General features: G+C 49.0%; 1 protein-coding gene across 1 annotated transcript in view; it reads left to right on the forward strand.

The window, feature by feature from the left end:
* LOC138522794 (weak neurotoxin 10-like) overlaps positions 1-16,657 on the forward strand; it is an 81,062-nt gene that overhangs the window by 37,801 nt on the left and 26,604 nt on the right. The window contains exons 3-4 of the mRNA XM_069635405.1: positions 12,309-12,350; positions 12,839-12,982. Coding sequence (XP_069491506.1) covers positions 12,309-12,350; positions 12,839-12,966 — 170 coding nt within the window. The 3' untranslated portion in view covers positions 12,967-12,982. The remainder of the gene's footprint in view (positions 1-12,308; positions 12,351-12,838; positions 12,983-16,657) is intronic.

Genomic DNA, 16,657 nt, shown 5'->3' on the forward strand with positions numbered 1-16,657 from the left:
GCCATTCTTAATAGCTGTATCAAGTTTCGTCTTTGTTTTAAGCTTTCCCAGAGTTCCCAGAATGAGTGCCCATGGATTGCATTGTCTATCTGCGCCAGTTTGCTTTTCATACATTCAATGTTGTGTACCTTTTTGTTGCTTGAAATTCCCTGAATGTGCAGACACACTTTGAGTAAAGCTCGGGGTCACTGAGTCCTGGTGTATTAGGTGAGACAGGTTTATAATGTTGTGTTTTAGTTTTTAATAATCCTCTGCAAACCATCTGTCCAGTCGGCCATTGTGTTTCGTGGGTGTTTGTGTGGCTTATGTGAGTCTGTTGCTACCATGCTGTCCAGCCGGTCATTGTGTTTCATGTGCTTTGGGAGTTTGTGTGGCTTATGTGAGTCTGTTGCTACCATGCTGTCCAGCTGGTCATTGTGTTTCGCGTGCTTTGGGAGATTGTGTAGCTTATGTGAGCCTGTTGCTACCATGCTGTCCAGTCGGTCATTGTGTTTCGCGTGCTTTGGGAGATTGTGTGGCTTATGTGAGTCTGTTTCTGCCATGCTGTCCAGTCGGTCATTGTGTTTCGCGTGCTTTGGGAGATTGTGTGGCTGATGTGAGTCTGTTTCTGCCATGCTGTCCAGTCGGCCATTGTGTTTCGCGTGCTTTGGGAGATTGTGTAGCTTATGTGAGTCTGTTTCTGCCATGCTGGCAAGCCGGTCATTGTGTTTCATGTGCTTTGGGAGATTATGTGGCTTATGTGAGTCTGTTGCTGCCATGCTGAGTGTTGTATGTATTTCCCTGGCAGCATAGCTTGTACAGGCTTTTGATTGGTTGCAGGCATTTTTGAGAAAGGTGCTGTTACTGTGTTGTGTTACGGGGCCATACCATTGCAGGGCTCGTGTCTCCTTAAGAGACTGCAACCCTGCCATGTGGGAGACATCACGTGAGGAAGTACGTCAGAATGGGGGAAGGGAGTTTGGGGTCAGTTCATGCATGTATACGAATAAAGAAAGACGTATATTCTCCATCGGTGTGTCTGTCCTCCTTTCAAGGGCCCAGTCCGGGCCTAACATCTGGCGACGAGTTGACCTACCAGACCACCGAGCCCTCCTCCTTTGCGGGCAGCGATCCCACTCCAATCCATGCCGCGGGCACCTTCCAGCCCGGCGCACGTGCCTGATCCCAGGCCCGACTCCTCCTGAACGCGCCGACTGCGCATCCGCGCCGCGGGCAGTTCCGCGCCCGGCGTCCAGCCTGATCCCAGGCCTGCCTCCTCCTCGCTGCGCAGACAGCTCATCCGTGCCGCGGGCATTTCCGAGCCCGGCGCCGAGCCTGATCCCAGGCCTGTCTTTCTCCTCACCGAGCAGACAGCGCATCCGCGCTGCGGACAGGTCCGCCTCCTCCACCCGTGTGGTCCCAGCGACGTTACCCGATCCCAAGCCCGCATTCCTGGGAAAGAGAATTATATGAAGAGTTGAAGAGCGCCTGACGCAGCAACTCCACCACCAGGCTCCAGACTACAGAGAACCCACGTGCCAGGCGCTGACCGCCCAGGAGTGTTCTTTTGGGGCGCCCTACGCCGATCACACGACGACCCATCAGCAGGTGCAACGGAAGCCTGGAAGTCATCAAAGGTGGGTCAGACAACACTGCCACCACACATACCCAGACACACGCGGACCGCTGTGTAAGCCCTCAGCATGAGCTCACCTCAGGCCCAACAACCACCAAATGCCCCTGCCCCTGCAAGAAACACAGCAACTACAGCATGGCACATGCCTCCCCCATTTTCAATGATGCCACAAGCAGACAAGGGTCCAAGATGGATTGATTGGCTAGAGGACTTTAACACCTTCATTGATGCTGCAGGGGAAGACAAGTCCCCTCGGCTACGAAGCATGTTCCTAAATCTGGCGGGCAATGACATCAAAGTCCTTACCAAGAGCATTCCCCCCGCAGAACAAGCTGACTTTCCAACACTAATAGCGGCCATAAACAGAAGATTAGTCATTGAACCCAACAGAGACTATGAAAGGTACATATTCAACCTATGTACACAGAGAGTCGATGAAACCATTGATGAGTTCATAACCCGCCTACGAATAAAAGGGGCCAACTGTCAATTTGAAGCCTTCTCACTCGACGAAGCCATACGGTTGAGGATTATTGAAGGCTGTTTGTCTCAAACCTTAAGGAAACAACTCCTCAAAAAACCTATCACCATAGAGGAAGTGAGCCAGATGGCCAGGATTCTAGAGAGAGTCGAAAAGCAAGTGTCCCAAATCTCGAACACAGCCTCGACGAGACAAGAGAGAGCTGAAACCGTCGCAGCGGTACAGGCCAGCCACGCAAGACAAGGGGACAAGGGCGTCAACCCCAACTATTCCACGATGCTGAGGACACAACGCCAATGCTACCGCTGTGGAATGTCTTTCCCTCACGCAGGGACCTGCCCCGCCATATCACAGAGATGCGGCAACTGCGGCAGAGAGGGACACTTCCAATCAGTCTGCAGAGAAGGCAGACCATTCCCGACACAAAAGTTCCCAATCGCCCCCCAATTCAAAACGCCTGTCAGGAACCCCCTAACCCAGGCCTATCAACCACGCCCGTACGCCCAGAATCCACGGAGGTACATCAGAGTAGTCGAAGAGGTATACCCCATGGATGACAGTCAAGAGCCCGAGGGTGAAGAGCAAGTGTCCCACATCAGAGACGAATATGACGGGCCCCCGGAACAATTTTCACAATATGAGGGAGGCTCACAAGGGGGCCAACAGGAATTCGACCAATACAATCAGTATCCACACGACGAATATGTGAATCTCATCATGGATGAAGGCGAAGCACGTGAAGCACCCAAGATACCCGTTGACATAGCAGGGCAACAATTCTGTTTCCTTGTAGACTCGGGAGCCACCGTTAACATAATGGGTGAGAAGGAATTCAATCAGATCACCAACCGGCCGCCCCTGACACCCTCAAACTCCAAGATCTACCAATGGGATGCCACAACTCCTCTACAATCGATTGGATTTTTCAGCCGTCGGCTCATCCATGATAACCAATCCACCACGACGGACATGCACGTCATTTGCAGCCCTACCAAAGACAGATGCCTGCTCAGTTACAGGACAGCGTCGTGCCTGGGACTCATCGACATACATGTCTGTGAAGGGGACAAAATCCGTTCGACAGACCCAACACTGGAGACGAGAGAGAAAGTGCTTTTCCTCTCATCGGCGCCCACCAAAACTGGAACGATGTCGCGCGATGACATCCTGAAAGAGTTCCCTCTCATCTGCAAAGGCCTGGGTTGACTGAAAGGACCACCTGTGAAACTTCACATAGATCCCACCGTCCGACCTGTACCACAGCACCCGAGAAGAGTCGGGTTCCACCTTCAGGCCGCAGTGTCAGCAGAACTCAATCAACTCCTAACTGATGGAATAATTGAACCAGCCACGGGTCCGACCCCATGGGTATCCCTGTTGGTAATAGTACCAAAAGAAGGCGGACGTCTCAGACTCTGCGTTGACATGCGCATAGCCAATAGCCAATACAGCAATCCAGCGCGAAAGGCATCCTGGGCCACGAATCGAAGAGATGATAGTTCAATTGAATAAATCCACCCTCTTCTCAAAACTGGACTTGAACCAGGGTTACCACCAGATGGTACTCCACCCAGAATCCAGAGGGATCACCACGTTTGCCACACACGACGGGTTGTTTAGGTACAAACGCCTAAACTTTGGCATCTCGTCAGCTGCAGAAATTTTTCATGAAGCCATTAGGCAAATCATACGTCCGATCAAAGGCACACTGGATTACAGTGATGACATACTGGTATTCGGGCGCACCCGTGAAGAACATGACGCCGCTCTTCGCGCCACATGCAAAGCCATCCAGGACGCAGGCCTCACGTTAAATGTGGATAAATGCAGATTCAGCAAAAGCAAGCTAAAATTTTTCGGCCACATCTTCTCGGCCGACGGGATGACACCAGATCCCGACAAAGTGGCCACTATCTTCAATCTGCAAGCCCCGAGACAGATTGCCGACGTCCGTTCTTTCCTAGGCATGGCTGGGTATTGCGCCCGATACATCCCCCACTATGCCACCATCACAGAACCTTTTCGGAAATTGCTCCAGAACGACATGCTCTTCGCCTGGACCGCCGAATGCCAAGAGGCGTTTGACTCCATTAAACAGTCCCTAGCAGAAGCGCAGAAACTGGCCTACTTCGACCCAGAATGGCACACTGAAATCGTGGTCGATGCGAGTCCGGTGGGACTAGGTGCTATACTCGCCCAGACCAACGGCGCTGACGCTCACCAGGGGTGAGTTTCTTATTTCTATCTTCTTTTCCTGAAAATGGTTGGGTGGGGGCGGGGGGTAGGTGTAATATTTCTTTGGGAGGGGTTCTAGTTTGGTGTCGCCGTTTTCTGGGTAGTGATGCCCTTTGCTAATCAAGCCATGTATTGCAGGAGGGGCACAGTCAGTGGCAGCGTGAATTGATCCGAAGGGATCGGCTTTCTCCTCCCTTCAGGGTGTGCAGGTCCCTGCTCTTGCACATGCGTGGTGTCTCATGGCTATTCCTGCGTGCTCATAGGCGATCCTGGTAGCGTGAATGGCCTGGGAACATGTGTGTGTCTCCTTGGTGTCAGATAAAGTCCAGATCTGACATTTTGTGCATTTATGTTCCTATGCAATGGGATTTCTCACCGCCTTAACGCCTTAAAGACATAAACATTTCAGAAGGAACCAAAAGCAGACGTCACAAGACGCGCCTGAAAAAGAGGCGCTGCACGAACTGGCGAGAGGAAGGGGGTGATAGGAGAGGGTTGGGAAGGATATAGCCAAGCTGGCTTGTCAAGGAGGAGGGGGGCCCTTTAAGAAGTGCTTTGGGGATACCTGGGTCTCTTACATTTCCAACCCTGCGTGCCCCAACGGTAACACGACATCTTTTTTCTATCGATGTGATGTGTTTTCGCAGTAAAACCGTAGTAATTTTGCGGTCATTTGGCAGTAAATGTACACAGGAACTAAGGAGGTTCTGAAAGAGGTGTGTGCTAAACATGCAGGTGACCCTCAACATTAGTACAGCCTCCACAGGTGGTGAGATTGAATAGTGCATTGGTTTGGGGGGTCAGCTGTAGGACTGACCCACTGGCAAAGGCCATTTAGCTTATTTCGTGCAACAGGACAGAGGGCACAGCCGTAGGCCATGGCCCATGCCGCTTTTGGCTTTTATAATAATGGCTGCAAAAAAGGACTGTGCTCATGTCCAAATGCCATGGCTTCTAGTCATGGTTGAAGGCTATAGCCAGGATATCCTGTCACTATGAAGAGGCATGTGGGTCACAGGTGTGTGCCAGAGCCACCGGCCTCGGTCAAAGGCCATGGCCAGGAGATCTGGTTACTCACTAGGTAGCAGGATGTGGGTCACGGCTGTGGGCCAGAGCCACTGGCCTCGGTCGAAGGCCATGGCCAGGAGATCTGGTTACTCACTAGGCAGAAGGATGTGGGTCACAGCTGTGGGTCAGAGCCACTGACCTCGGACAAAGGCCATGGCAAGGAGATCTGGTTACTCACTAGGTAGCAGGATGTGGGTCACGGCTGTGGGCCAGAGCCACTGGCCTCGGTCGAAGGCCATGGCCAGGAGATCTGGTTACTCACTAGGCAGAAGGATGTGGGTCACAGCTGTGGGTCAGAGCCACCGGCCTCGGACAAAGGCCATGGCAAGGAGATCTGGTTACTCACTAGGCAGAGGGATGTGGGTCACAGCTATGAGTCAGAGCCACCGGCCTCGAACAAAGGCCATGGCCAGGAGATCTGGTTACTCACTGGTCAGAGGGATGTGGGTCACAGCTGTAAGTCAGAGTCACTGGAATAGTTTGAAGGCCATGACCAGGATATCTGGTTACTCGCTAGGCAGAGGGATGTGGGCCAGCCAGAGCCACCAGCCTCGGTCAAAGGCCATGGCCAGGAGATCTGGTTACTCACTAGGCAGAAGGATGTGGGTCACAGCTGTGTGCCAGAGCCACCGGCCTCGGTCGAAGGCCATGGCCAGGAGATCTGGTTACTAATTAGGCAGCGGGATGTGGGTCACAGCTGTGTGGCAGAGCCACCGGCCTCGGTCGAAGGCCATGGCCAGGAGATCTGGTTACTCACTAGGCAGCGGGATATGGGTCACAGCTGTGTGCCAGAGCCACCGGCCTCGGTCGAAGGCCATGGCCAGGAGATCTGGTTACTCACTAGGCAGAGGGATGTGGGTCACAGCTGTGTGCCAGAGCCACCGGCCTCGGTCGAAGGCCATGGCCAGGAGATCTGGTTACTCACTAGGCAGCAGGATGTGGGTCACAGCTGTGTGCCAGAGCCACCGGCCTCGGTCGAAGGCCATGGCCAGGAGATCTGGTTACTCACTAGGCAGCGGGATATGGGTCACAGCTGGGGGACAGAGCCACCGGCCTCGGACATAGGCCATGACCAGGAGCTCTGGTTACTCACTAGGCAGAGGCATATGGGCCACAGCTGTGGGACAGAGCCACCAGCCTCGGACAAAGGCCATGGCCAGGAGATCTGGTTACTCACTAGGCAGAAGGATGTGGGTCACGGCTGTGGGCCAGAGCCACCGGCCTCGGTCGAAGGCCATGGCCAGGAGATCTGGTTACTCACTAGGCAGAAGGATGTGGGTCACAGCTGTGAGTCAGAGTCACCGGCATAGTTTGAAGGTCATGGCCAAGAGATCTGGTTACTCACTAGGTAGCAAGATGTGGGTCACAGCTGCGGGCCAGAGCCATCGGCCTCGGACAAAGGCCATGGCCAGGAGATCCGGTTACTGACTAGGCAGAAGGATGTGGGTCACAGCTGTGGGCTGGAGCCACTCTATCTCTCTCTTTTTCTCTCTCACTCTCTCCCTCTCTCTCTTTGTCACTCTCTCCCTCTCTCTCTCGCTCTCCCTCTCTCTTTCCCCCTTCCTCTCTCTCTCTCTCTTTCTCACTCACCCTCTCCCTCATCCTCTCTCTCACTTCCCCCCTCTCCCTCTCTCCTTTTCTCTCTCTCTCGCTCTCTCTCTATCTCTTACCACCTCTCTCTCCCTCCCTCCCTCTCTCTCTCTCTCTCTCTCTCTCTCTTTCCCCTTCCCTCTCCCTCATCCTCTCTCTGTCTCACTGTTTCTCTCTCTCTCACTCCCTCTTTCTCTCTCCCTCTCTCGCTCTCCCTCTCTCTGTCTCTCTCTCTCACTTCCCCCCTCTCCCTCTCTCCTTCTCCCTCTCTCTACCTCTTCCCCCCTCTCCCTCCCTCTCTCTCTTGCTCTCTCTCTCTCTCTCTCTCTCTCTCTCTCTCTCTCTCTTTCTTTCTCTCTCTCTCCCTCTCTCCGGCTCTCTCTTTCACCCTCTCCCTCTCCCTCATCCTCTCTCTCTGTCTCTCTGGTTCTCTCTCTCTCACTCCCTCAAGGGACATACAGATGTATTCATGTGTGGATGAAGAGCCACAGGCCATGATTAAGGACACCTGTATGATATTATATGATATGATATGGCATTTATAACGCGCCTATGCACAAGTGCTTCAAGGCGCAAGGATGCAAGGGAGGTTAACAGAGGGAGGACAGACAACGATCCTACTAGGCCAGGTGTCATTCGGATCGCGCAAGTGCGTGGGAAGGGGGCAGGGACAATGCAGTACAAGATGATAACAAAGTAAGTATCGACCAGCATGTGGCAAGCGCAGTACAAGATGATAACAATAAGTGAGTAGCAGCCAACAAGTGGACAGCTTGGACTAAAACACCATAAAGACATGTTGCTGACGTTGTTAGAGGCACCGCGACATAGCAGCATCAGATATGAAGCACACGTGCCAGTCGCACTTTGGAACACAAACACACACTCAAATACATGAAGAACACGAGTGCACAGTTCTATAGATAGAGAACAGATACATATGCATACTGTCATTGCTTTTATTATTTTGTCATTAGCCAAGTGAAGTGCAGCTACGCAGAAACTGCAAGGCGCAAGAGACCCTGGGAAAAAGCTTGCAGATGCTTCAATGTGAATGACTCTTGGAACTGCAGGAGCACCTACAAGGACCTGACAGAGCCAAGTGTGACTAACATATAGAGAATATAGTCATGTGGACATACAGGAATATATATGGGCCCTGATCAAACCACATATAGCTAACTCATAGAGAATGTAGTATAACGTGGACAATGAAGAAACCACATAATAAGGTTAGGAAAATTACAGCAGGTCTCAGGCCTCTGAGCAAGGGACGAGCCAAGCAAACTCAGGCTGGGCAGAGTACAAGATGTGTGATACAGGACTCACAGCTAAAGTCAAGAGATATAGATGGCATTCCAATCCCCAGACGACAAAAGAACCAGCTGCAGGCAAATTACATGAATCATCATAAGTCGGTATTAGGGAGAATTCTCTTCTATGGCTAATTTCCCTTAGCTATAGAGTCCCCCAGCAGCTTTGCTGGATTTGAGGGGTTTATTTTTTTCTCCTGCTAAGAGTGAGACCCTTTTTTCCCACTCTTAGGCAGATTGCTAGTGTGTGTTTTAGGCTATCTCTTGTGCTTATGGTCTATGGGGTTTTTCTCACCCTCATAGGAATCATCTTTTTCATGTGTGGTATACAGCACCCTCCGCGCCGTACCACAGGGGTGTCGTAGCAACCCCAAAACATAGACTCCATACCCTGGGACTGACTACTGTCTCCCAGGGCAGGTAAAGTCCCCATTGACTTTACTAGTCTAATCTTATGAACAAAACTAGTACTACCCAAATTACTATGGAGGTACTGGGAAGGGTTAATAGTTTTTCCCTAGTGTTCATTTTCTAGAGGGAACCGTACAGTCCCTCTGATTCTGACTGGTGTCAGTGGTTATTACCGAAAATATTTGACCGCAAATATTTTCCTATGGGATTTTCCCATTGTTCGAGGGTACCACTTTTACTGACAGCCTCTAACATACTGCCGGTTTATTTTAATATTAACTTTACTCCGGTAGGTTTTTATTGCCAGAACTTTGATTTCATTTCTTTCTCGTGTCTTTCCCTATAGTCCTAACCCAGGTCGGGGATCCTTTGTTCGTCCTTTTGGTGGGCTTCTGCACAGAAGCCCTCCTCTCGGAGCCACTGAGTCTGGGGTAGACAGAATGTGTGGGAGGGGGAATAGGCACCCTGGACAGGGTTGCCTACGCAACCCAAGTTGCACTCTGCCCTGATAGGCTGGGGGGTTCTCCCGCCAGGAGACCAACCCCACTGTGTGAGTGACAGCTAGGCTGTATGAATGGGGGTCTTGCTGCATAAAAGCAGGGTCCTGAGGACTGGAGGACAAGACGTCGCCACTGGAACTAAGAAGCCGAAGAAGAGAGAACGACTGAACCATCGGTGAAGCCCTGCAGCAGATCCTCACCACTTTTCTCCAACGACTCGAGAAGATCTTCACCTGCAAGAGTCTTCTTCCTTGAGCTGGTGGGGCCAACCAGTTCGCCAATCGCCTTCCAGGACCTGCCTTGGTCGAATCGCCAGTGCCAAGCACTAGGAGACAGGATAGCCAGGCACCCATGCACCCGGACCGCGATTTAAAGGAGCCTACCTTTTATTTCGTTTGGCAGCACAGAGGCTGGTTTCATCCCTGGGCAGTGCAGTAACTCGAACCTTCCTCCACGACGAGAGCCTCTCTTCCTCTGCTGGATCTCCTGAACTACAGGAACTGCCAGGAACTACTGCTACCACAGGAGCCTCTTCTACTTTTTAAGGTACATTGTTCCGCCAGGCCTTCCTTTTCGGTGGGTACTGCTAAAGGTGTTTTAAATCCTTCACTTACCTTTTGGGTTGGCCGCCCCTATCATCTAACATTGTCTTTCACCTTCTGCAACCACTTTTTTGAATCGTTTAACAAATACTTGACTGCAGCTACAAGAACATTTTGCTCCTGGGCACTTTGCCCTGTACCACTGACTCTGGCGCAGGCCTATTGACTCTGGCTAAATCTGTTACAATTGCCTTCTCTAGATTTCTTCTCACCTAGAAATGTGTTGGTGCACCTAACTCTTATAAGCACCTTTTCCTTCCCTCTTTTTAAACTTGTGAAGTGCCATTTTGCTCGGTTTTCACCTCAGTATTACACATGCTAAAGTACTGCCTTGACTAACTTGTTCACAATCTTCTTGGGAAGTGTTGCTGGTGTGTTTAAGAGAATATTCCTGTATAACTTGGCCTTCCCCTCCCTTTTGAGAAATTGATAGAGTGCCATTTCTGTTTGGTTTTCACTGTGCCGTTTTGCTCAGTTTTCACTCTTGCTCAAACTTGTCTACAATTTAAATAGGGAGTTGTATATACTTTTCTTGACTGATTTAATTGCTCTTATAATAGTAATATGTGTGTGAACATCAGAGTGTGTAAAATAAAAATATATATTCTTTTTGATACAAAGCTTTGGTCAGTGTTTCCTTGTTCCATAAGTATTGTAGTCCTAATGTGTAAACCCTGAATACTGCTTATCTCCCTCTTGAGATAAGTCTGACTGCTTAGCCACAGCTATCAACTAAATCTTTTTGGTACAGACTGATACCAAAGGGGGTTTATTGCTCTTACTTGTAGTCTTAATCTTCTGTAGTGCTTCCTAACGGAACTGCAAAGGATTCTGCCTAACAGAGCTGCAGAGCTCGATCTTGCGGTGTCCAAACACGTGATCCAGCCAGGGGAGACAATGGACATTCTCCTGTGTGAGAAAGAGAGCTGATTCCTCCAGAAAACAAGCACGAACGGCGACTAATGTTGCCACGTCCAAGGCACATTCTCATGAGCAAAAGTTGGTACACACAAGTTACAATACAGACACATAGCTATTCCCATCACCTTGAAGAGGCGCACGGGGTGCTGTGAACGAGTTCTAGTACCAGGTCTGGGGGAAACAGCACTGACCAATCACAGTTTAGTATCCAGGGGTGGATGGTAGGGGAACACGGACCAATGATGCGACCATTACTCTGCAACAATGTAGAAGATAAACGTCATGGGGGTGGGACAGGCCAATCACCTGACATGGGAGAACCAGTTGAATAACATGTGTAGGTGATTGTATATGTTACCATGCTCCTGACTGCCAATGAAATGCCGCGATAGGTTTCTAGAGAGAGGCCCAAGTAATTACAGAGAAAATACACATTTTTTAGACAAAAGTGGCCTGCGCGCCATTTACTGTGTGACATACTGGAAAGTTCTTGTATCGATCACTGTTGGTTTTGGCTGTAATAAACCGCTGTTTGAACTTGCCGTTGACTGAGTCCTCCTTGAATCCTGACAAAGGGTGGTGGGCCCTCCAAGTCTGCGAACTTCCCGTATTACTCTGGCATACCTGGGAGTTTCCCCCCCAACAAGTTCTCACTCTCTCTCCCTCTCTCTCTCGCTCACTCTCTCATAGATACATTGTACCCTATCTGACACAGGATCTGGGAATTGGTTGGTACTCTGAGGCACGGTGTCAGTCTGGGGCTGTCAATCATTATCATGAGGCTGGGAATAAAGATATGGATCACACTCTTCTCCTGCAGAGTAAATATATTAGTTGTACCTGAATGTCCTTTCACAGTAGCCATTTTTTTGTTCTAAACAGTATTTGGTGCTTCGTATGAAAGGAGGTTCCGAGCATCGCCGCTTTCAGTGGATTGAGCGGCTTTTTGGAATAACTCCCAGAATGTCGTGGTGCCCGGCCTCTGCGGGCAAATGCGATCTCAAATAGCTACTCTCTGTTTTCTAAGCTTGAGGGCGACCCTTGAGAGTCATTATGTACATCTTCTTGGCTCTTGGCCCTCTCTCAGCTCTTGCTTTCCCTTTTACGTTGGATTACATTACGGCATTTGTATAGCGCACTGTGGACCCTCGGGCATAAAGGTACGGACAGTTGGACTTTCGTTTTATAGAAATGTATGAGGAAATGTAATGGTTGAGACAAAGTGTTTTACTTTTTGTAAGTTTTGAAATAAACAAATGAATTAATAACAAATAGCTATCTAACAGTAGAGGTTTTGTCAGAACCCCTAACTTCAATTCGTATTGGGTAAAGGGATATACATGCTTTGCCCAATAAGAATGAATTAAAATGCATCTTTTTGGGAATTAAATTCATGATATACTTAGGAAGAGCAGTAGAACGCACTGTAAGACTATGGGCAGCACCCAAATGCTGGATGCTTATTCCAGATCAGTAAAGGGTTTGAAGCCTTTCACAAAACCTGTTGGAATCTCTGGGCCAATGGCATCTTTCCCCAATCTTCATTAACTCTGCCACTGGTTTGTTTTGCAGACAGAAGACCTGGACCTGGAGACAGATACGCTATCAAGAAATGTAGGTATAGTATTGACCCTATTGCAATGTGCTCTGTAACCCGGTGATGTTCCCTCCTTCCTAGTCCTCTCCTGGTTTACTCCAGATCATCCTTCTCCTCCACCCTCCAGAGGCGCTCGCCCTCTGCATGGGTCCAGTTTGCAAGGTGAAAGTGGGGTGTTGGATTGGAAACATAGGCTGGTGAGAGCCACGAGCTGGGGGGGGGTGGGGCGGAGTGTCTACACTGAACGTGCATTTGCCGTTGTCCAGCTGTCCACATCTGGGAGCATTCGTGTTTGCTATCAGGGTCCTTAGTGTCACCATACCCTCAGGAAGCCCCTATACCAGCTAAGGAGGACGCCCCCATGTCCAACACCCATATCCTGGGCGCCAAGTCACTTTCACATGTTGGACCACCCTTAGAGTATGGAGGTAAAAGGCCTGTGTTTAACACTGGAAATGACTGAGTCTGTATCTATTGAAAAGGAGCTTTTCTCTTTTCTTTCAAGGGCCTGTTTACTACACCAGCAAGTGTTCCTCCTCCTGCACCCCCAGCGCCAGCACTACTTTGATTGTTTCTTGCTGCTCCAGTCACCGCTGCAACAAACTTGTGCGGAGAACCCCACCGGCAGAATAGAGGGTTTCCTCTAAAGGTAGGTGCTGGCGTGGGACCTTCTCAGCTTTAGGGAATAGAATGTGTAAGGATACATTTCCATAGGGGATAAGGCCCTGTTTCTAGCTAATGTGAACCTGTGAGGAAGTCAGAGGGCGGGACCGACAGAGTTTGCTCACAAGAAAGTCTAAGATGAATTCTAACTAGTTGGATCTAGAAATTGAGCGAAGGATCTCACATCAGCAGTATGCAACAGGGCTGCTTGTGATGCAACTACACTAATTAATACCCAGAGGCTTCTAAGCGCAGACCCAGGGATCGAACCTGTGTAGCTCTGTGTCGTTTTCCTTCCAAGGCGAGCACGCTCCCCCTGGGCTATCTTCCTGAGACCTCCCAAGTGATCAAAGCAGCACAAGTTAATACAACATTGAATTAAATTGCCCAATGTTGTTATGTCATATTGCGCTTTCTTACATGCGCCTTGAAACACTAGTGTATAGGCTTGTCATAAATGTCATATCATATCGTATCATATCATGCCTTATTCTTCCTCGGTTTATTTGCATTTATTTGTAGGAACTCGTAGTATTAATAACTGCATAGGGCAGAGATTTCTGCTGCTTTCCACTACAATCACAAAGCAATGAACCGTGAGAACACGTCTGTTTCCCTGTGGCCTGATTAATCAGAGGGTTTCAGTATCAACTCACACCATCAAACTTTTTATTTACTGGATATTTCCTTCAAGAATGTAGCTCTAGCAGAGAGAGTGCCTGGATTACAAGTTACAATGAGTGTCTGAGTGATACAAGGGAAAGCGATTAGAGAAAAAAAGCATACACTGTCCTTGCGGCTGTGTGTGGAGATGAGATGTGGCCCTTTCAGGCAAGGGAGGCTGGGTGGTCAGGTGCGGGGGATGTAGGTAATAGACCTAAATAATGAGAACACCCCATCAGGGAATGAGAGCAAGAGATAAGTTGCAAGGATAACAAACTTTATATAAAGTAAAGTATGCAAGCAAAGAACTCTGCTGCCCGGGGGTGCTCTGCCAAACAATACACGGGCAGCACATTTTAACGCATATTGTCGTCATTCAAGCGGTCATACTATACAGTACAAAATAATAGTGCAGATTGGTGGGCCCGTACGGCACAGCCTGCTCTATAGGGGATGCCAGGCTGCGGTTGCCGTTGCCTCCCAGTCGATCTTGAGGCACATGGGTCAGCTGGGCTCATCTCCGCGGTGAAGGTCAGGTCAAAATGTAAACATTCTAAATGTCTAAGCTAAACAACAGGAACTGATAATATGAGAATAATGGCAACCATAAAATCCTTGCATGAATGGGGACACGTTGGAGAAACATGGGTTAATATATTGGCATGTGAGAAGAATTATAGACACCACAAGCACACCCTCAGTCACATATGTATTAGGAATGATAGATATGGAGAAGAAACTAGATGTAACTGAAGATGTACTTTAAGGTGCAGGGCAGAAGGATGCAACCTTGACACCTAGGTTGAGTGATATGGAGACAATACAAATAAGTTCCCTAGTTCACTATCTTTTGTCTGGAAAACCAGACCAATAATTAGTAATGTTCAAAACATGCCTTAAATGTAATTATCTATATTTTCAGAAACAGAATATTCTTGAAAGAAAATTTCTCAATCAAACAATTTTAGGCCACAAGAAACCATCTTCTTTTTATTCATGATGTCGAAGTCAGGAGGGGCCCAACACGTTTCGAGTGTAGCACACTCTTCATCAGGGGCAATAAGTGATTTCTAGAGAGAAATTACAATTGTACTTACATTAATAATATGACATTGTTTTTTTAAACAATTTTGACAATATATGCTCAATACATTAGTACCATAAATCTGTCTTTACATCATCTTTCTATTCGTAGTGATCGCTGTATTCATCTCTAAACATGTGCAGGGGACGTGAGTTCCCGACTAGGGAACTTATTAATATATTGGCATTCCAACCTGAGCATTTTGGACCTTCATTGACACCGGGGTCCTGCTCCCAGATGTCTCCTTCTGGGGGTTTGATCTATTCTTTATCTTCCCTGATGCCTCATAGCACTAAAGATGTTTTGATTGGGAGAGAATATATAACCATGCAGGATTAAGCCTTTCTGGAATGGTCAATGTAGGGGGGTAAGATGGGTATCGACATGAAAGAGAGTGGAGGGTCAGGGACTGGTGGGCTCTGGCGGCCTGGCAGGTTGGGGGTGTAAAGGGCATGGACAGTTTTGTGGAGATAGATGGGCAATGGTGCAGTGTCCTGCTTCGGTCTCCAGCTCGGTGGAAAGCACATTCTGGGGAAGTGATGCTAAGCAATTGCAACAATAAATGATTGGACGTCCGTGAGTACAAGGCTTTCACAGAGCTGGCAGAGAAGGGCGGTGGTAGTGTCTGTGGCTCTCTGTGCAAGGCGCTGAGGATGGGAGAGCTGGGTCCTGCGGTGGGATAATTTATGGGCCTAGTAAAAATATGGCGTCTGTGTCAATCCAAAAAGGTGTTTGTTTTATCGGGCCTGTAACCAACACTATTTGGAAAAATCTCAATTTATATCATAAGGGGAAGTACCATGGCCATGTGGGTGTCACCCCCCTTGGCTTACACGTCATCTATTTACTGCAGAGAGGGCTAGCATGGTGCTATTGGATCATCTCCTTCCCAACATTCCCTCCTTTCATTACTCCTACAGTAACGAATACCATCCCCCGGTATTTCTCCGTTCCTTAGCCCTTTTTTACTGCTTCGTCCCTTGCAGTGGTACCTTTAATGGGCATCAATGTTGATCTAAAATGTTTGTATTCATCTGGGATTTGAGCAAGGAGTTCAGATGATTCTTGAGACAGGTAGTTAGATGCACGCTTTTTGCGAGACAGGTGGTCACGCTGTTCTTCCTTAGGAAATATTAGAAAGATGGGGGTTTAGTTTCTGTCTGTTGAGGTGCCCTGGTTGCTCTTGAGGCACCGCTCCCCCTTTTACACGCTCTTCTGGTATAACCAGCAGTGCGGAGTGCAATGTTGCAAGTGTACAAAAAGCCCATCAATGATGGCGGGAGGGAGCTGCAAGTATGCCTGTTTACCGCATAACTAGTAGTAGTCCATTAAGGCAGCAGTGCCTTTTGGAAGAACAGGAGTGATGAGGGTTCTGTTCCAGCGTGCTTTGGAACCCATAGACACCGTGGCTTCTCCATAGAAACAAAATTCGTAATGTTCTTCCTGTCAAACCTTGATTGGTTTTGCGAGGGCTGTGACCCATGTCAGTTTTGTGATATGCTCTGTCATTACACGCAAATGCCTCTCTCTGACAGTCCCACGCTACTTATCAGACAAATTCTCCAGACATAGCTCGTCCAGACCGACCAGAACCCCATATCTGCACCAACTAAACTTTCCAAAGTTCAATCTGAAAATGGCAGGGGGAGCTAGCTTCCCTGTGCTAGCAGCGAAATGCTGGAACGCACTTCCCATGATAATCAGAGCCGACGTATCATTCTGGTCGTTCAGAGCCAAGGTGAAAGTGTGGCTTACAACTCAGCAATAATCTAATAGCTGCCCGCAGTGGCTGACCAATCTGTAACCCGTTCCAGTCTGTAACCTTTGTCGCGGACCACCTTGTAACCTGGTCCTTCGCGCTATTCTTTGTATTGTCCTCTGCTGTACTTCGCATGTGCAACCTTCTGTAACCCA

Source organism: Ambystoma mexicanum, chromosome 1q, assembly GCF_040938575.1.
Source record: "Ambystoma mexicanum isolate Mex_15411 chromosome 1q, UKY_AmexF1_1, whole genome shotgun sequence".
NCBI classification, from domain to species: Eukaryota; Metazoa; Chordata; class Amphibia; order Caudata; family Ambystomatidae; genus Ambystoma; species Ambystoma mexicanum.